At 41.3% G+C, this 21,873-nt stretch overlaps 1 protein-coding gene across 1 annotated transcript in view; it reads right to left on the reverse strand.

Annotated features, from left to right (window-relative positions):
* The window catches only part of ARHGAP10 (Rho GTPase activating protein 10), a 235,057-nt gene that overhangs the window by 210,162 nt on the left and 3,022 nt on the right, over nucleotides 1-21,873 (reverse strand). Inside the window, exon 4 of the mRNA XM_029950836.1 lies at nucleotides 4,274-4,345. Within this exon, the coding sequence (XP_029806696.1) occupies nucleotides 4,274-4,345 (72 nt within the window). The remainder of the gene's footprint in view (nucleotides 1-4,273; nucleotides 4,346-21,873) is intronic.

Genomic DNA, 21,873 nt, shown 5'->3' on the forward strand with positions numbered 1-21,873 from the left:
CCTCACCACTCAGTGGTGAGAACAGCACACCCCTGTTAACTTCTGCCCGAAATGTCACCTCTCTCCGAGGGACAACTCACTTGTCTTATCCAGCCTCTCCCCCCTTTCTGTAAGTCCCTGCAGCCTACCCAAAGAAATGAGAATTCAGCTTCTCTCCTCACAGAATCCAGCACCTGACTCCACACCCAGAAGACACCTGTCAGGAGAGACGGAAGCCTGTGGCTGCGGTGGCACTGAAAACAGGTTGACAGGCACCTGGGGCTCCTGTGCAGCTGTCCCAGAGTCCCCTATCCCTCACCTTAGCAAAGCTGGCCAGGAGGCTCATAAGCCACGGCACTCTGGCATGTCCCCTCTGAGGCTTGCAGCATGCAGGGAGGAGACAAAAACCTGAGCAGTTCTTGTTTGACAAGGTGATGCAGAGCAAGCCACAAATGGGATAATCAGATAAAACTGCAACCATGGAGGCTAGACCCTAGACACGAGAAATACACTACCAAGTTCATTTAATCCTCACAAAAACCTTCTGAGACAGGAGTCAGCAGCCTCATTATAGTGAGACCTAGAGAAGGTGAATGCCCCAATCACACAGCTAGCCGAGGGGCAGAAATGGGATGCAAATGGGGAGGAATCAGGTCTTCCTGAAAGACTTTCCTAGTAACTCCAAAGTTGAGACAGTAGGGCATGTTCCTGAGCACCTAGACTTACCTCAATTATGGTACTTTTTAGTGTATTTCTATTGTTTTGTGGGGGTTTTTTGACATCTTCCCCCGACCCAGAGTTGACCATTCCTTAAAGGCCAACCGGTATTTTAATTCATAGCTGTACCCTGGGGCCTCTTCCCATATGAGAGGCACTGGTAAGTGTTTTATAACTGAAACGAAAAAAATGTAATTAAATTAAACCAACATTTTTTTCCCCGCTTTATCAAACATAATTTGAGAAATTATTTAAATAGATTTGCTTTTCACTCATATTTTGCAGTCATTTACAGAATCTCAGAAAGTCAACTTTTATTAACTATTTAGTCATTAGATATAATCTTGGGAAGAAATATAAAGGAAATTGGGCACAAGGGTCTGTGAATGGCTGAGGTTGTAAGTTACCATATCTGAAATGAACATCTTTTTCAACCCTTCTGGTTAAATTGTCTTTTTATTCCAGTGAATAAGATAGTAAATGGCTCTTTCCGAACTAGCATTTGAGTCGCGGCTCGATTATCGATAGTTTAGCTGCGTCTGGTATGTGCATGCACGCTGTCACCTCCATGAAGCCACATCTCCATTCCTGGATTGCTCAGGTATCTACAGGAGAAATCTTAACTTCTCCCAATGTACGTCATAGCAAGTTGCGGTATTTCTTAGAGAGTTTACACGATGGCCTCCAGGACTCCTATGTCGTCCAGTGCCCACACTAGTTTCCTAATTCGACTATGTGGCTAATTCGACATTTAATGAGCAATGGCTCTGGATAAAGTGTTGTGCAGACACTTGGGTGAGTGACAAGCCCCTGGGGAGAGGAAAGAGCTGCAGAGGAAGGAAAAGCTGAGCGAGGCCATGAAGGGAACTCTTAACAGTACCCTCATGTGACACAGCACAGAAGGACCTGTGTCCTGCGGCGGGAAATGGAATTTTTCCAACCGAGAGGAGAACCTAGCAAGCATGGAAGAATACCAGCAAACCTCCAAGAACCGAGGAATAAGCCCAAACCAAACAGATATGATGGAAGGAGAACAAATACAAATGGAGGCAAATAGTAGAAAAAGAATAGCTCAGGGCTTTTAAAAAATCCAGCTTGCAAAATCCTAGCAGTTCAGATATATTAAAACCACAAATTCAACAGGTCACTAGGATTCTGGAAACTGGAGAAACCAAGGGTGGACAGAACAGAAACAGCTCCAGTTGGAAGGGAGAAGGGAGGACACACCAGATGAGGAAGGAGAAGAGAAAGGGAAGACCCACATCCTAACAAGGAGATCTGAAACATTCTGCTGTGGTCAACTTTTAAAGGTTTGGGTTTTATTTTTTAATCCCCACATAAAAACTGCTTGATTCTGTTTTTTAAAAGACCTTCAACCTAAAATAAAGTTATATTTAAGTACCCCAACTCACCAGTGAACAAAAATATATGTTTGTCAAAACATGATGGAATATTTAGGAAGCACAGATGCAGAAAACCAAGGATCCAGATTACAGACCCCTGTACAAACTCTCTTCTAGAATTATCAGTGGAGTCAGTTATTTATCAGATACTTTGTATATTAAGAATGAGCGGAGGGAGGCTAATAGAAAATAAAGAAAGCACAGCCTTTTCTCTTAAACACTGAACAATCTAATGAAAGAGATGTTTACGTAGCACTAAATAACCTAGAACATCACCTTCCTCTACTCTTTATTATAACATATAAAACATGGAGTAAAAAAGGCCTTCTCCCTGTGACCCACAAGGACGGGCCTCCTCGAATAGTATCAATAGCATGAGAGCCAACACACAGACGCTACTGAACAAGAACATGTGATATACAAACTTCAAGACAGGAGAACAATGAAGGAATTTTTAAAAAAAAAATGGGACTTCTGGATGGAATGTGGCCACTAAACAACTCAAGGCATAGACTAAAATTACTCAAATAACTTCTTTTAACATAGCAATCTGTTCTGCAAGGTGCCTGCTGGATGTATACTCTGAACAAGTATGACATCGGAAGTGGGGAAAGTTTCAGAGGGAGAAGGAGGCAGTCAACAGAAAAATCAAGGTTAGAAATTTATAAAAACTTAGTAGGGGGGACACATGGCTGGCTCAGTTGGTAGACCATAGCCTTTCAAGGCTGTGGGTTCAAGCCCCATGTTGGACATGGAGCCTAGTTGAAAAAAAATCAAAAACAAAAATCAGCAGTGTGGAAAGCAAATAAAAAGAAAATACATTAAGTCATATTCATGTTCCATTTCCATAATAGAATCCTCACTACCACCATTATCCAGTTAAAATAAGAAAAGGACACTGTTTACATTGCGTACCTGCCAGCTTTCAAACAGGCTGAAGAAGATCAGAGAAAACAGAATCCTGAACTACAAAGAAGAGCAGTCAAATCTCCAAATCTCTCATTTTACAGATAAGGATCTATAAAGCCGATTAGTTGCCCAAGGTCACAGGTGTGCAAGCCAGAAGACACCTTCCTTGGAACTCCTCAAACAATCCCAGGAAGAGGACTTAGAGAGTACCCCCATTCAACCTGCTCTCAAGACACGGCCCTTCATTAAAACGGTACAATACTCTGCTGAAAGGAAGTGTCTAATATTTTAATAAGTCACAGGAGAACTCACTCTTTAAATAGCAACTATAAAGCTGGCACTCTTTGGGCCCATCTGTACAGTTACACCCATTGAAGTCACATTATTAATGTACAAAACCATTTTAATATTTTATTTAGGAAGATAAAGGAAAAAAAAAAAAACCCTCACATCCCCAAGCCATGGGGGGACAGGGGGAATACAAATGTAAAAAAAAAAAATCTCTTCCCTACCTAAAATTGATGTTATTCTCTTTTGGGCCAAGCCAAAAATAGTCAACAGTAGAATGTTACTTTTTGTCCCTCAAGTGAATGCACAAAATTCAGGAAAGGTTGGTGGAAATTATTTCTCTGGGATATTTTCAAAGCTCAGTTCACAAACTCTGGAAGTTGCTAAACATATCTCAGGCTCCCTGCGGTCAAGTCTCCACATTATTCCCAGAAATCCTGGCTAACTCCCAGATCCCTGAGTGCGGACTGTCATTCACCCACCTCTAACAACAGTGGCACATAAGAGAAGCTCAGTAAATTTGTGTAAAATTGAAGGAAATTACGTCCCCAAAGCCCAATATCCTCTTCCTAGTTTCAATGGCATCACGGTGTAGCAGTATTTCTAATCTTAAACCCTCACATAATGCTACACTGCTCCATAAAACCAGGACGTACAAGCAAGTCAATGCACCCCCGTAGAGGTAAGATGCTTCTATTCCGACTCTATGTGCGGTTTGGTGGAGGGTATTTGCAAACCTCTATATGGGAAGGTGTAGCCAAAGATTGCTAGAGGTTTTACTACCCGGTCCAGGTGTTTTTGTTTGGTTTACAATTGCATATCCCCCCAGGGGGGAAAAAGCACATTTACAACATAAAACAACAGATGGTTTACTCCAGCAGCTCCTTCAAAGCCGCCTAATGTGAGTCAAGCGTACAGGGAAGCAGCAGAGGGAAGTCCGTCTTCTGTGTACAAGCGTGCTCAAATTAGACACAAACCTTTACGGCTCCGAGTTGCTCTTTTCTGAATTTTTCCAAAGGTTTAATCAGGGTTTCGGTTACACTTAATGCCTAGAGAACGAGAATGATAACAAAGAACATAATATTAGGTTTCCAAAGAGGGGGGAAAAGAAAACCAGTATTTCATTTCCCCCTTCCACCCCACCCAGAAATAAAATGAACAACATACTTTAACTACTTTATCTCATGCTGCCAATGCAACCATCAAATCACTTCTAAATTTATTAACACACTGGATCTCCATAAATATTTTCAGGGAGGAGGAGGTGGGGCAGTGTGCCAGGGAAATGTGCAACAGCCCCAACACAGCTCTTTCTTCGGGGAAATAGCAAGACGGTTGTCTTTAAACAACAAAGGGTCTATCACATTCATTAACAGAACACTTCTGTTTGAGTTTTTTTTCCCTCCCCCTCCTCAGAAATTTACAAGTCAATTGCATTCCTTTATTAGTGATCAGACTACATTATGTAAGGGCTCAGTTTGTGGCTACAATTTTAAGTACACTCAGTCAGACTGAAAATTCCTCATGAGGACTGTAGGGGTCTATGCAAAGCAGAGTCCCTGGAGCTCACAACAAAGTAAATACTGGGCATGCCGGCAAACAGAACAGAAGGAGGTCAACGTGGTAGGAGCCCCACACACTCCAACCACAACTCACTCGTTCTAATACTGGCTGGTTTGTGGCTTTTCGTTTGAAGTCAGAACATGCAACAAACAATGCTGAAAATACAAATCACAGGGAGTATTTACCTAATGCAAGTTCAGTGAACAGCATGCAGGTGAGTAGTGGTTTCTCACCCCGTATTTCCCAAAGATCAGAGATACCCAGAATAGAAAAGGAAACCTACAACAATTTTCCATGCCTCTTTTTGAAAAAAGAAAAAGAAAAAGAAAAAAATAAGATTCCAGAAATACAAGCTTTAAATTAGAGGAAAAAGTAAGTGACTTAGAAAAGTAATAGATTCTGATTTTAACCAAAAGCTCTTTTGCAATGTTCCATTCGGTGAGGCTTTCTCCCAAAGAGACCATGAGATAGGGAATCCATGAGATAGGGAATCCTCAAAGAATGACTACACCTACTCCAGAAGCCTTGAGTTCGAACTCTCTACCTCAGGCCACAAATTAAGTTCCACTCACTCCCACCCTGACAATTTATAACTCAAATATCAAGAAGGTGAGGCAACAGAGAACTAAAAGAAAGAATTAAGAGCAACAACTAATCAGGACAATGGGGTCACTTTCAAAATACTGCAATCATTTTACCCTCCCTACACTGTTGACCATGTGACCTACAACAGTGGCAAACCCGAAAGTCCTTTGTCCTAAAGAACAGAGCAGGGACAAAGCACATGCCAGGAATCCCAACTACTCAGAACAACATGGAACACCTTCAGCAGAGAGGAGAGGTTCTGCCACAGATTTTTAAAGGAATCCATCTGACACACAACACCTCACAATAATTTAAGGCACGTTTCCATCACCATCGGTGTCACTGACTGGCCTATTCCTGCTCCTGAATAAACCTACATAGAAGTATATATGTAACTACATCCTCGGGTGAGTGGCCAGCCCATCCTGGCAATGCTGGGAACACAGGGGCTAAGAACTGCTCAAGTTCATAGAAGATAGGAACAGAGATTCAAAATCACGTAAGTCTGAGCCCAACCTTAACCAACGTACAACACCGCAAGAAAGTATCAAATGGGGACTTTCCCGTTCCAAGCAGTCATCCCAATAAACTCTGTATTTTCGTGAAACAAGTATTTGCTGAGCATTCAGCACCAGGTGCTGGAGACACAACTATAAACAAAATCAGTATAGTCCCTGCCCTCCTGGAATTTACTGTCTAGCACGGGAGACCTGATGGATCTGTGAACACATAAGAAAACGTGTAGCTGCAAATTCTAGTAATCCCTCCAATGGTGGAAAGTAGAACTAAGGTGAGGAATTCGGTAGAGGATTTACAAGGAAAAAAGTAGGCAGAGAGAGCTCCATCAAAGAAACGACATTTATTCGCAGATTTGAAAGATGAGAAGGAATTAGGGGTGCAGAGAGCAAGGGAAATTGTTTCCAGCCTGGAACTAGCAGAGGTAAAGGCTTAAGGTGAGAAATTTGTGTATTACAGGAACTAGCAAAAGGCCAGTGTGGCTGGGAACATAAAGAACAAAGAAACAAATGGAAAGCAAGGGGTGGAGGCAGAGACCAGAACAGGCAGGACCTCATGAGCTCAGGGAATGAGTTCTTTCACTCTGGGTATGATATGTAAGCCACGGAAGGTTTTTAAGCAGGACACCAATATAATGATTACTTAGATGTCTGGATTATCTGAGAAAAAGAGATTAGAGGTGAGGAAAACTGGAAGGAGGAAAACTTGCCAAGAGGCTTCTAGAATAGTACATGGAAGAGAGGATGGGGGACTGGAATAAGGTTGTGATAACAAAAATAGAGGTTTCAGAGATATCTGCAGGCAGAATCAAAATAACTCGTGATGGACTGAATGAATGTGAGAAAGTGGGCGTTTCCAGGGTCACTCCCAGATTTCCGGCATGAGCAACTGAGTAACAGAAATACTAACTTATTCAAGTACGAAAATTATGAGGAAAAGCAGCTGGGAGCAAACACTAAGGGATTAGGTTAAATCTAAGATGCTAGGAGACACCCAAAAGATCGTAAAACATCTCAAGGCCCACGTGAAGAATCCTGAAAAAATGGTTGCAAATCTCTAAGGTGGGAGGGGGGGAGATGGTGTCCATGCATGGGTTCCTGACCTACCACAGGAAGGATCCTTCCCTCCCGCATAGTAACAAGTAAGGAGAACTCAAGTACCATATCAGTACAAATGAGTGTGCAGATTTCACAGACAGGCTGGGGAGTTGCTACCTGATGGTTATTTTTTCCATGAAATACAAGGCAAGATCACTTACAAGAGAGGTTGACATGGGAAAAAGTTTGAATAGAGAGGAGAATGAAGGAAACAATCATTACCAACCATGAGCAGAGCACTTCCTAGAGAAACATGAACATTCCCAGGCAGGGCTTCAGGCCCTTTGAAATAACTGAGCAGGAGTTTGGGAAGACTTCCATCTGCCTTGTTGTGCGATTTTCTCTAGCAATGCAGGGAGTGGGTGAGCAGTTAGGTTTATCCCAGGTAAGAGTATTTCCAGGACATGTGAACATATCAGCATAGTATTGAGGTGGTGTGCACAGTACAGGCAAGCTGCACAGGCGAGGAAGCTGACTGGGTAAGAGACTGCTGGAAGGGGAGAAATAAAGCAGACCTGAGCCCGAAACAGGGCATAAGAAGTTCTCCAGGCAGAGTAAGGGTGAAGGGGAGAGGAAAACAGCAATGTCAGGGCAGAGACCTGCAAGCAATTCAGTGTCACTAACACAGCTGAAAATCAGCAGAGGGTGAAGAAATCCAATGGGCCCCATGAGCCATCAGAAGGGGACCTAGGAAACGCTCGGTAAATGCTAGATACAGGCATTAATAACACAGATATATGAGGGCCTTTTTAAATGCAAGCCCTAAAACTTTATACTGTGGAGTAAACATTGTCCTTTACAAAAGGACCAGGGCCACACAGATTACACATGAGCAATTTTAGGTCATTAAATGTGTCCTTCACTTGGATAATGAATTTGATGCAATATCTGTCTGACTTCCAAGGTCTCACACTAGTACAGGAAAAGAATATGAGAGATTTCTATCTTCCTGTTTGCAAGTTAGTGAGCAAATCTGCAGAATAAAGAAGGGAGTAGTTGTGATACTACTAATGTCCAACTCTTTCATAAAATTTTGATTAAAATGTTTTTTTAATTTAAAATTATCATTATTTTCTTTTAAAATCTGGTTATGTAACTTCCGAACTGAGCCATAAGCATTCTTTCTGTTCAGTAACAAAATAACTGAGGAGCTAAATGTTTCAGTAAGGCAATGGCGCTTAGCAAGGAGGCTTGTTTTCTTCTTTCTCTCAAAATAGACTAGAGACTCCATGGAATCTCTCAGTTCCTGTTATAAATTTCACAGAAGTATTATATAATATTTGTTAGGAATAAGTGTTACTGAAATGTTCTAATGCCAAAACATGATTCTTCTTCCCCAGAGACAAATGAATACCAATTCAAGGACTGCCCCTAAAACCTTAAAGGAAATTTCTGGTGGTAAGAGTTCACCATTTTGAAAGAGGCAGCTCAAGTAAATAATGTGGAGAAATGTTTCAAATACTAATACATTAGAAATAAGGTAATTTAAAGACAGAAAGAAAAAGCAAATAGAGAATGTGATTTTATACTCTACATATAAGATTATGTAACCGTATTAATCCCCATAAAATACTTGAACTAGCCACAATAAGAAATCAGAAAAAGCTTTGATTCATAAGCCTTGGAAAGGGTTTTGGATAGTCTTGCTTAGAAACAGAATGCATCTACATGAACATAAAATGTGTTGATTTACCAGTTGCTTTCACCTTGGGGCAGGAGTCAGCCAACTTTTGATATAAAATGCTCAGTAAATACGTTAGGCTTTCCAGTCATATAGCCTCAGTTGCAACTACTCCACTCTCCCATTGTGTCCCAAAAGCAGTCCTAAATAGTATGTAAGCAAAGGAGCATGGCTATATTCCAGCAAAAATGTATTTACAAATACAGGCTGCGAGGTGGGCTCGGGCCACGGTTGGCTGAACCTACCTTCGAGAATCATCTGGAGTACATCCCAAGATGTTCTACTGACTCTTATCTGACTGCATTTTTTTTTTCTTTTCTTTTTTTTCAAGTAGGCTTCACTCCCAGTGCAAAGCCCAATTCAGGGCCTGAATTCACAAACCTTAGATCAAGATCTGAGCTGAGATCAGGAGTCAAACTTTTAATCAACTGAACCACCCAGGCACCCTGGTGGCCCGGTGTATTTTTTTTTAATATACATTTACCATATTTGCAGAGGAACAAAATTTGGAAGGAAAGGTTGAATGCTGGATGAGAGAATCACAGTTCAAGTAGATGTCCAGCTGAAAAGAGGGATTTAAAAGTGAAGCTATAATTTGCCTGGGATAAGTAATCCAGAGAGTTTTAGCACTGAAAAGCATCTGTGCAAGTGTAAAAAAACTAATTTATGTGAATTTCATAGCAGGCTTTAATAAGGGCTTTAGTCCCTGAAAATGAGTTAACTGAATGTTCAGCACGAGTCAAGAGAGTCATAAGTTGCCCTAGGAAAGAATGAACTCATACATCGGCTATGTTCAAACCAAACAAGACAATCATTCAATGGTACCCCATGAGATCAGAACGTATCTCAATAGTATGGATACTGCATTAAAAAGACATTTCCTAGCTTAGATGAAGCAAGAATGTGCCCAGAATGCTAAAACAGTATAAGAGGAACAAGAAAAACAGAGGCATTCAATAGAATTGGGGAGGAAGAGAGTATTTAGAGGAAACATGAAAGCTGCCTACAAATATTTAAACAGGTGCTGTATGAAAGAAGAAAAAATCATTCTGATTTCCTTAAAGAAGATAAAACGAGGACTAATGAGGAAAAGCTGTAGAGCAGATTTTGGGATCGCTCTCAAGAGAAGCTCAGTAAGACCTTCCTGGACCAGGCAGAGTCTGACCTCGAGCTCCTTTTCCATCAACAAGTACAATCTAGATGACCAATCCCCAAGGACACTCTATCACAGAGGGCTGCATGAAGAAAAGCTGGTCTAGCAGACCTCTGGGGTCTCATCCAGCTCTAGGAATCTACGTGAGGTGGAAGAAGCAGAAATGCAAGCCACATTTCAATGTTGAATGGCAAATCACAGAATCCATTGAAACTTCAGAATTCAAAGTATAAGAACAAGTTTATTTTATAACAGCCTGGGAGATTAAAATTTCTCCGACTAGTCAGGTCTGAAATCCCTTTTGTTAGATATCTGAATGTGAGAACTTCAATGTCTAAAAAGAAAAGAGAAGGTAAGACGGTATCTCTGCCCACCCCCAAAGTTCACATGGTAGCTGGGAAACCTGTTGGCAATGACGGGGACCAGCAGAGAATCAGACTCCACTTTGAGGCAGGACCTCTGTTGCTGCTCTAAGGTTCCCCATTTGAGATCAAAGGCTAAGTCCTGATGTCCTAATTCTGAAGAAAATGCACCTTGGGGCTAGAAACCCATATTCAGTGAAAAGGCAAAACCACATTCTATGAGATCTTTAATAACAATTTTTAAAAGCCTTAATCTAAATAATACAGTAAATATGTCAGTGTAAATACTACACCATGCCCTTCTATTCACTTCGTACTAACAAGGATAGACTGAGTCCAATGAAACAGAAGGAATTATGTCTGTTCCCCATGGCCCTTGTTATTTTAAGCCTGGATTCCAAGTGTTCTTGACCCCCGAGGAATGCGTAATCTGAGTGCAAAGGAGAATTTCCACTATTTTCTCCCATGACCTTCCAGATACTTCCCATTTCATTAGACTACAGGGAAAACTCTACTTTCCAACTCCAATATCAAGAATAACAGCAAAGAAAGCATACATCACAGACATGTTTCTTAGTTTTTCTTGAAACAGAACCTCAGGATATAAGTATATATATAATATTGTATTTTATGTATATATACACACATCTGAACATAAATATTTTTCCCAAAATTTTCATAGGAACTTAACTCTAAATAAGAATTCTCAGAGTCTCCTTAAGGAGTGTGCTTTCCATTATTTTGATCAACAAAGGAATGTTTTGAGGAATCTTAGCCTGAAACAGGTCCCCATCACATCTAGTTTCAGAAGCTTGAAGTGCATAGAGTTCTGCATTACAAAGACAAGAGGAAGCTAAGAAATTTAAGAGATTTAGCTACAATGGAGAAAATCTCAAATTATAAGTGCTTGGTGTTTTTGTAAAGATCACTTTAAAAGCAACAAGTAGAGTCACTTCCAGCCAACTGACTTCAGCTCAGGTCGTGATCTCAGTTTGTGGTTGGAGCCCCGCGTCAGGCTCTGTGCTGACAGCTCAGAGCCTGGAGCCTGCTTAGGGTTCTGTGTCTCCCTCCCTCTCTGACCCTCCCCAGCTCACACTCTGTGTCTCTCTCAAAAATAAATAAAACACTAAAAAAAGTTTTTTAAATAAAAACAAAAGCAACAAGTGGTTAATACTGTCATGAAAATACATCTATATTATAAAATCTGTAAAAGATACTGTCCAAATATGCTGTACATGGGTATCTGTAGCTTAAGAAAAAACATTGAAAAAAAGTAGCAGCAAGAGATTTTTCAAAGGTGCCGTATCAGAAAGAACTCTGCTGGATGTGGCCATGACATGCTCTGGGAAGTGTGCTGACAAATTGAGAATGTGTTGGTGATAAACACACTAATGTAAAAGTGACCAAGACTTGGAATAACGTTTCTTATGAAATAAGCAGGGGAAATTTTTCTAAAGTATATATGAATCATTTGATTTTAAAACATAGGCACATATTTAATCCACTAAATAATGAAAGTAGGCAAGTGATTGTCTAGTAGATAACACATGCACACCTACAAGTATGTACATTCAAACCATCCAAAAACATCTGTTTCACCTTCTTGGGAAAATGGTGCTGCCATACAATTGGTCATAAGCATTATATGTAGTGGAACTCTGTCCTTTTGGGATAGGCACCACTTGAAATGTCTTCCTATGTTTGAGAATTCTCCTACCAAATGAGGCAGAGCAGCCCAGCCTCCATAATGAAAGCCGGAAATGGAAGACACTTGATCTCCCAGCCATCTTGTAGTGAGGTAGCGGGACTTGGCCAGAAGGCCACTAATCAGAGCCTGCCAGCCCAGACTTTGATTTGGAAACCAAAGTCTAGCTTCTAGAAACTAGTGACCAAAGATTCTGGTGGGTACTAGCAACTCCTTTCCAGAAGCAGGAGTTCCACAACCACCACCAGGGCCAGCGGTATTGCTGGTGCAATGTCTGTTGTCTACACCCCTTAGCAAGGGTGGTGACTGTCTTCTCCAAACCTAGCTGAGCAGTACAACTCTGGGCATCTTTCTCAGTTCTCAGAATCATATGAAGATACCTCAAGCTACCAAATCGTCTTTAAATAAATTCCCTTTCTGTTCAGAAGACTCAGGCTTTGCAATTGAGAATCTAGACTAACAGAGGAATAATTTTTTTTTTTATTTCAGAACTGTAAGCAATCTTGTCAAAAATGCTTTCAGTACTATCCGTCTCAAATCCTAAACAAGATTCTTCTCCTGACTGAACCAAATTGTTTTTGATTAATTAGGTTATTCCCCATTCACTCATCCTTTGCGACCTCTCTTTCTCCAGCCAGTCTCTCCCTGGACTGTGCCTTCCCTCATCAACCCAGAACTCAAGCTATAATAGGAAAATTAATGAAAAACAAAATCCTCCCATTTTTAATAGCTAAAATAGTAAGATAAAGAAGTCAGAAAACTCTGATGCTGAGAAAAAATGAAAACATTTCATTAGTTTGCTAAAAGAGCCTGGCCACAGTGACAAGTAAGAGGCCAACATTCTCTCATTTGGGCTCAGTCCTCACCAGTTCTGTTTTTAGGCCATAGAGGAAATAATTCTCTTTTGTTACCTGAATATTCTCAACTTTAAATAAGGAATAATGCTTGCTCACTCTGCCTACTGAACACAAATAAATCCCTGGATGTTATTTTATTTGTGAGCACAGCTCACGCTAAGTTAATCCTTCTGGAAGAGAAAATTAATGTAAAAACAAAATTAAATTTTAGAGTGTTGATTGATACCTTAAACTTACCAGCTAAGAACTGGTAAGAATCTTAATAAACCTCATGTACCAAGGTTTAACTGGAACATAGGTACAGAGGTGCTGTAAATTAATTCCACAGAGTTTAAAACTACCTGAAAATTAAAAGCCACCAATTAATATAAAATGGTTCCTTGAACATCTGACTCTTTTAAACCACAGCTGTCCAATTTAACAGCCTGGAAATTAAAATTTGTAAAATATATATTCCAAATTTACCAGATCAGTCACCACACGTTTGTGATCTTCTGAAAGTCCAAGAAAAGAAACTCCCCAATGAGAGTTTTCGTCAACTTTCAATCCTACACTCTGAACAGAACCTTAATAAAACAAGAGGATTTGAGCTGAAGTCCTGACGATTTCTGCTCTCTGGCTTATTTCTCTGAATATCTTGCCATAAACTGGCTCTCAAAAAACAAAGAAAACAAACAAAAAGGTAAGCCATTGAATCACAAAAAATTTAAGCTTCCCTTAATGTCTATTTTCTACAAATATATTAGTGTTTAGTTGAAAGAAGAAAAGGAAGCTTGCATTCATTTTGAAGGCCTTTCATCAAAGGTTACAATTTTACTCCAATTATTTAAATCCAGAAGACTCAACCAGTAAAGATTGTTTTGTTATTATTCTTAGGAAAAACTAAGAATCTTCAGACAAAGATGAGGTATATTAGGAATGAATTAACCTAATAAGGACATGCAGAGATTCGACCTTTTATCTTCTTCCCCTCTGTGCATGATGGATGGTAAAGATCTGGCTTCTATGTTTGTTTGTTTTAATAAATACTTGGGCAGAACACTGTGAGAAGGAATAAAACCGCACAAAAGTGAGTTAAAGAGGAGCCTGTCAGAGAGCTGAAAAGTATCATAGCTAATTTAAAATTATATTTCTTTACTTTAAATGAGAGAAGATTTTAATTTCTGAAGTGAATGGCATTAGGTCAGTAGCATAGCTAGAAATGATGCAGTCAGTTAAGCTTCCGACTCTTGATCTCAGCTCAGGTCATGATCTCACAGTTTGTGGGTTCGAGCCCCACTCAGATGGCCCAGAGCCTGCTTAGGATTCTGTCTCTCCTCCTCTCTGCCCCCTCCTGCTTGTGCTCACACACGTGCTCTCTCTCCCTCTCTCTCCAACTTAAAAAAAGAAAACTTGAAAGAGAGAGAAGGGGGTTTTGGGGATCTGCTGGGCAAAGAACACCTACACATTGGATCAATGGCAAAGACACCATTCTCCAGCCCTTCTGTGCCTGGGTGACCTGGTGGCTGAGAGAAGGAGGCTGTGAGACAGCACGGCTCTCAATCTCCTCTAAGCAGCCGGCCGCTGAGCGCCTCGTCCTGACAAGGGCCTAACTCCTCACTAGCATCCTCAGGTGCTAGAACACTGCCCAGTTCCTGGGGCGCCTGGCTCAGTGTCTGACATTGGCTCGGGTCATGATTTCACGGTTCGTGGGCTCGAGCCCTGCTTTGGGTTCTGTGCTGACAGCTAGCTCAGAGCCTGGAGCCTGCTTCAGATTCTCTAAATCTCCCTTTCTCTGCCCCTCTCCTGCTTGCTCACTGTCTCTCAATAAATGAACATTAAAAAAAAAAAAAAAAACACGGCTCAGCTAACAGACGTTCAAAGATACCTGTTTTATGAATGAAGTAGGATTCTCATGCACATTTAGATAATGTAAAGAACGGAGTTTCTATGTAAATTCCACATTCCCTGCTGGCGGCAACAACAGTAACCACGAACACCCGTGCTGAGTCTCCTGTCACACGTCAGCTCCCTTCAAAAAGTCCGTTTCTGTGTTAAACCTGGTCCTCTAAGAACCAGACACCACAACAAGATGAGAAATGCCAGAAATTTCTTAGGGGAAACTGTCTGTGGGAAAAGCGGAGAGAGAACCAGGGAGAGAATGATACAGATCTTCCACCCCAGGGAGGGAAGGAAGGCTGGAAGGTTGGCTGGACACGTGTTAGACTGCTGTGCAGTTTGAGCGAAAGCTCAGCAAGGCCATCGGGGACTCCAGAGCCCCCAGCAATGAGCTGCTTCCGTACCCCTACGGTCTCGGGCACTGGCTGGGGGCAGACTGTAGGAGGCGTGGCCTTCACTCTAACGCAGCGATGGAACCACATAGCCGCAGCTATAGCCCAATGGTCCCTACGCTCCCTGCAGCGGGCGATGTTAAGAGGTGCCTGTCTGCCATTACTGCCAAAGTCCACGTTCTTCCCAGTACACAGTGGTGGCCACTGGTCTACTCCTGGACTTCCAGTAACGCCCACCACCATTAAAGTTCTGTATTTCATTCGATCTAACATGCCACTAGTAAGAAGACACTCCACTTTTCTATACAGTATTATGGAAGAACTATGGGAATCTTGATTTAAACTCTTCCACGTATTGATAAATCTCTTTGACAGATTTTTATCATCTATCCCTCTTGTGCATACATAAACAAAAAACAAAATACACTTAAGATATTTCTAAAACTTCTTCAGAGTCCAGCTCTCCTGAATCACTTTTCATCCAGTCATCATTATCTAGTTTTGCCCACACGTTGTTTTTTACTTTGTGCCATCAAGAATACCAGAAGATGCCTTATTTCTTTTAGGGGTACTCCACTATAGGACCCAGGATTTTCTTCCAGGATGACGGCACCCACTTTCTAGGTATTTCCTGATGCTGGCACTTCTTTGACCTAACTAGAAGGCCTCAGTGACAGGTCTTCAAACCACTACCAGGATTCCCATTTCTTCCTCAAGTGGCCAAGTGGTTTGCTGACTGAAATGTTAGGCTATAGTCGTCCAAACAGCCAGGAGAAATAACAGGGGCACCTGGGTGGCTCAGTCTGTTCAACATCCAGCTCTTGGTTTTGGCACAGGCCATGGTCTCATGGCTTTGTGGGTTCAAGGCCCATGATGGGCTCTGCACTGATGGAGTGGAGGCTGCTTGGATTCTCTTTCTCCCTCTCTCACTGCTTCTCCCCCACTTGCACTGTCTGTCTCTCCCACAAATAAACTTAAAAAAAATAACAAAATTTACATTTCTTCAAGACTGCTGCCTGGTAGCAGATATAAGGATACATTTCCACTTCCTCCTATGTTCAAAGATGGAGGAAAAGCTGATAAATCTTACGAGGAGCTACAGGCAAAGAATAATGTCACTAGGATACCAGGAGATCGGAAAATAGGAAAAAGACTCTCTTTTCATCATTGTCACCAACTTATGTTCTGAAGTGAGGTGGATCAAATCACTTTACCTCAGTGAGTTCCAGTTTCTTTTTTTTGGCCAATAAAAGGGTTAAAAGTTTCCCTAAATTCTCTCTCAGCTCTTTGTTTTAGAAACCAAGGCCATACCTTTAAGTACTTCATGACTCGATCTGACAAAAATATTTTCCTCATGAAACTGCAGCCTCAGCTGAACTTAATTCTCACTGTTGGAACCACTCCTCTAGATAAGACCATGAAATGAGTGGGCTGGTCACATTCTGGTGTCCGTGTTGGGTGTGTGTTGGTGTCGGGGAGGGGGGGTAGCAGTGGGTTGAGGAGTCCTTGTCTACTCTTTGCTCTTTCATTTCAGTAATAATGGAATGGGTTTATCAGAAAAGTGGATTCCTCAGAAGAGGAGAATGAGCCTAAGAATATGAAATATAGGAAATGTAAGTTTCAATAGGGAAGCAGAATCTGACAATGACAAGGCTTCGAGACCACAGATGACGAGTCACAAAGAGAGGACACTGAGTCATGAGCAAGGCCTCCCACATAATGGGGTCTGCCAAGGAGCCCAATCCTCTTGCCTACATCATCCTCACTCATTTTAAAATTCTGATTTATTTGAGTCAGTTCTGATTATAACCTCTATAGGATTCTAGGAGAGTAAAAATCCAACTTTCAAAAGGTGTATTCCTAGGAATCATGTTTCACAATGACATCTGTATCTGATTGAATTATAATGAGTTTACAAGGGTAAAAAATGGATTTATATGAACAAAACAGTGTTGTCAAATTGTAAGGGTCAGTTCCAAGGAGAAAAATTCTTTATAAAGTTAGGTCACTGACAACTTTTAAACTAAACTGAGAAATGTTCTCACAAATAAGTTCAAGATGGACTTTTTTTCCCCATCTGAACATGCCTTCCAATAGAACTTTGCTCACACACACACACAAGAATGTCACCTTAAGTGTAAAAGAACTGATTAAAATCAGTTTGATACACCATATAAAATATAATATTCATAGTAAGATGACACTAAAGGCACCCAATGGCATGGAATGCCTTAGTGCCCACCACAAGAACTCATAAGTAATGCTACACACAAGTTAAACAACACCAAAATTCCTAACAGCAAAAACCTGGTCTACTAAAACAACAACAACAACAACAAAAAACTAGATACATAGTTCAAAATCCTTTGGAAATGACAGATAAAAGCTTAGGTTTTTAAAGTCTATTTTAACATCCTGGTAAACAGAAAGTCACCAAGAAGCAATCCATAGTGTTTCCAACTTCCAGACAGCCCTAGCTCCAAGGTTAGGAATGCCAGCCGAGATTTTACTGGCACCCTAGGCCCGTGGTTCCAATTTAAGCATGCCTCACAATAACCAGGAGGTTTGTTTTTTTTTTCTAATTTTTTAAATGTTTTTTATTTATTTTTGAGAGACTGAGAGAGACAGCGCAACCAGGGGAGGGTCAGAGAGAGGGGGAGATACAGAATCTGAAGCAGGCTCCAGGCTCTGAGCTGTCAACACAGAGCCCGACGTGGAGCTTGAACCCACAAACCATAAGATCATGACCTGAGCCAAAGCCCAGATGCTTAACCGACTGAGCCAACCAGGCACCCCCCAGGAAGGTTTATTAAAACACAGACTGATGGGCTGCACCCCAAAGTTTCTGATTCAGTAGGTATAGGGTGGAGTCTAAGAGGTGGCATAGGCCCCTCATGATATTGGTGCTGCTGGACCACAGACCTAGCTTTGAGAACCACTGTCCTATGGTGCTAAAGAAAAAACAGCATTAAAACTTCTCCCAAATGTAAAACATATTTAGTTCATTTTAACCAACATACATCATTTTAATAGTATCTGGAAATACTTTTGAAAGGGAAAGAAAAAGGAAGTTTGGAGCAAAAATCAGTATCAAAAGCCCCCAAAAGATCTAGAAATCACTCAAGATACTTGACACGATGAAAGACCAATGAAGAAGGAGCAAAGCAAACTGGCAAGCATTGAGGAAACATCCACCGTGTCTTGTCTGGAGCCAACTAAGCTATTGACAAAAGTCTTTGGTACGGAGAAGCCCAGTGCGTTCTTTATTCGGGCATAAGCTCAGGGCAAATCACCAGCAAGTGTTTCCTATCCCAGTGTTTTCATAAGAGTGAAATCTGTGGTGGAGAAAAACATGGGGAGGAGGAAGGAAAAAGAGGAGGAGAAAGAAGGAGGAGGAGCAGGGAGGGGCAGGAGGAGGAAGGGGAGAGGGAAAAAGAGAAGGCGGAGGAGGGAGAGGAAAAGGAGGGGAGGAGGAGGAGTTCTCAAAAATGTAGAGTTTATAAAATAATTGATTAAAATAGGTTTGATATATCCTATAAAATATTTTTATAGTCAGATGAAAGTTTATAAAGGCACAATCTTCCCAGTGGCTTGAATACTCATCACATTTCAAGAACTCATAAGTAATGCTAAACACAAATAAGTAACACTAAAATTCCGAACAGAACAGGGTCATCTTGCTCAAGTAGGGAAAAGGATGCAGCTGGTGGACAAGATGTCTCCACTCTGGCAGCCCAGTCAGCACCCAGCCCTCTCTGAAAGAGAGGGAGGAGCCTTTTGTGCACCATCTGGCAAGCTCTGCTTTCTCTCTCAAGGCACCCCCTCTTCCCTGAAGCCTTCCTCAACCTCTGGGCCTCACGCAACTGCCTTGATTTCCCAAGATCCTGAGAAACTGAGCAGTCATGTTCAGGAAAAAGACCAAAAAAAAGTTATGATAAAAGAACACGTGTAGAGAGGCAAATCCAATATGAAGGGCTTTTAAAAGAACATCATCAACACAGCAGCACTATTTTAAAAGCCCTTAAATTCTTGGACAGCTGCCCACCTCAGATCAGTACGCCATGTCCTGCCATCGCAAGAGAACATCTCCAGAATTCTGGCAGTGAACCACCACACAGTCCTTTCCTCGGAGAACATGCACAGAAGTGAGCTCAGCAATTCTGGCCACAAACAGGACTCAGCTCCCAACTTGAATTACTCAATTTCATAGTCATGGCTGGCAACGTGATCAATAAAAAGTACTCACTTGAAAACACTCTCCCGAAAAAAGTCAATATTGGCCTTTTAAAGGGCATGACCCATTCATTCACAGAAATTTTGTGCAGGGGCTGGGGGAAACATTCTGCCTTCCTGGCCAGCCTTCTCTCCAGTTCCCTCCCTGGCAACTGGCATTAATAGCTATGGAGCTGGACGCCGGTGGGAAACGGGCAAATAGTCCCTCTTTCTTCCCCAAATTCTGCCTGTGTGCCCTACTGGGAAGACACTAGTGCTTCACTTCTAACTTCCTTACTTGGATAACCCCTATTCATCTGTCAACGAAGGTCTGAAAGGACGTCTCCAACATGCCTGCCCTGAATTCCCCAATAACTCTGTTACCACAGAGCATGCTTTGTGTAATCTCTCCCAATGGACGGCAAACTACACAAAGATAGGAACTATGCCTTTATCTTTATGGCACTTGGCACCATGTAAGGCACACACAGTATTTGTGGAACTATTTATATCTAAGCCTACTGAGGTATACAGATTAGTCATGTGTGTATATATATATACCTGATGGCTCACAACCAACAAAGAAGAACTTGTTCCTTATTGTTGAGCTTCCAGTCTGATGACTTTATTCCTAAAACCCAATGTCCTATTTTAAAATTTATTTAAGAACCAGAAAGCTTTTTAAAAAGTTTTTTTTACACTGGTCATTGCCTTCTAAAACACAGATCAAAATATTTTTCACATTTTAATGATGCAGTTTTAATTATGAATATCTAATATTACAGGGGAACATTTAATTTAGGATTTCAGAAAACACTCATTGTTTTTGGGATTTTGGTAGGTTTGTTTTTTTTTTAAATGTTTACTTATTTTTGAGAGAGAAAGAGACAGACAGACAGAGTGTTGGGGTGAGGGGGAGAGGGAGACACAGAATCCAAAACAAGCTCCAGGCTCCATGCTATCAGCACAGAGCCTGATGCAAGGCTCGAACTAAGAAACTATGAGATCATGACCTGAGCCAAAACCGAGTGTCAGACGCTTAACCAACTGAGCCATGCAGGTGGCCCAACACTAATTGTTCTTGAAGATTAAGTGACTACTACGATTCTGTTAAATTCTTAAAACCAATTTTAGAATAGTTCTACCTCAATATTATAGCCGTCATTTTGCATTCCTTAATATGCAGCTTTTTGCTGCTGATGTGTAATAACTGTAAGTAAAAGAAGAGTTTTTAAAATTTCCCAGAATGCACTGACTTCCATTTTGGCTCCTTAAAGACATTCCTCATCTCTGTGTCACGTGTTGGGGTGGTATGAACTTGTTAAACCACACAAAGGCCCTCCTCTGCTTCGCAAACTCCAGCTCAAGTGCAACTTCTTCCACAAAGTCCTTCCTGAGCAGCACGGACTTAAGTGCTCGCCACTCCATGAAACCCCACCTATCCTTGTGGTACCACAGGAGAATACATCTTTTTAAGTTTATTTATTTTGAGAGAAAGCGTGCACACATGAGTGGGGGAGGGGCAGAGAGTGAGAGCAAGAATCCCAAGCAGGCTTCACACTGTCAGCATGGAGCCCAACTTGGGGCTCGAACTCACAAACTGTGAAATCATGACCTGAGCAGCAATCAAGAGTCAGATGCTTAACTGTCTAAGCCACCTATGTGCCCCAGCAGAATACATTCTAATCCACTTTTAACCAGTTATTCTCCAAGGCCACACTGAGCACTTCCTAGAGGAGGTATCTTTTATTCAAAAGTTTAAGGCTGGTATAAGGCATCAAAGCTGTTTTTTGTTTGTTTACTAAGTGTTCAAAGCTATTTAAAACTAAACAAAGGTCGGGGCACCTGGGTAGCTCAATTGGTTAAGCATCCAACTCTTGGTTTCAGCTCAGGTCACGATCTCACAGGTTGTGAGTTTGAGCTGCACATCAGGTTCCATGCTGACAGTGCAAAGCCTGCTTGGGATGCTATCTCTTCCTCTCTCTCTGCCTCTCTCTCAGGAGTAAACAAATAAACTTAAAAGAAACTTAAAAAGAAAGAAAGTTAGCTGTAATTCCATGCAATTTTCACGGTTAAAAACAAGTAGGACCCCCTGATGATCAAGATTAGACAGAAATACCCAAAAAACATCAGTATGGGTTAAATACTAAATGTTTTCATTTTTATCATTAATTTTGTTATAACTCATTGGTAACTCAGGAAGTAGCACGATTTTAAAGGTCTTTTAAAGCTAATAGAAAAGTATCAGGAATGCTTATCAAGGAAAAAAAGGAAGAAAAACCTACGGATTAAAAGAGACTTAGAAGGCACCTGGGTGGCTCAGTAGGTTGAGTGTCCAACTTCAGCTCAGGTCATGATCTCACAGTTTCTGGGTTCAAGCCCTGCGTCAGGCCCTGTACTGACATCTTGGAGCCTGGAGCCTGCTTCAGATTCTGTGTCTCCCTCTCTCTCTCTCTCTGACCCTCCTCCGCTCACATTCTGTGTCTCTCTTTCTCTCAAAAATAAATAAAAACGTATAAAAAAAAAAAAGGGAGGGAGAGAGAGAGAGAGACTTAGAAACTTATCTATACAATGCA

This window comes from Suricata suricatta, chromosome 1, assembly GCF_006229205.1.
Source record: "Suricata suricatta isolate VVHF042 chromosome 1, meerkat_22Aug2017_6uvM2_HiC, whole genome shotgun sequence".
In the NCBI taxonomy this organism is placed as follows: domain Eukaryota; kingdom Metazoa; phylum Chordata; class Mammalia; order Carnivora; family Herpestidae; genus Suricata; species Suricata suricatta.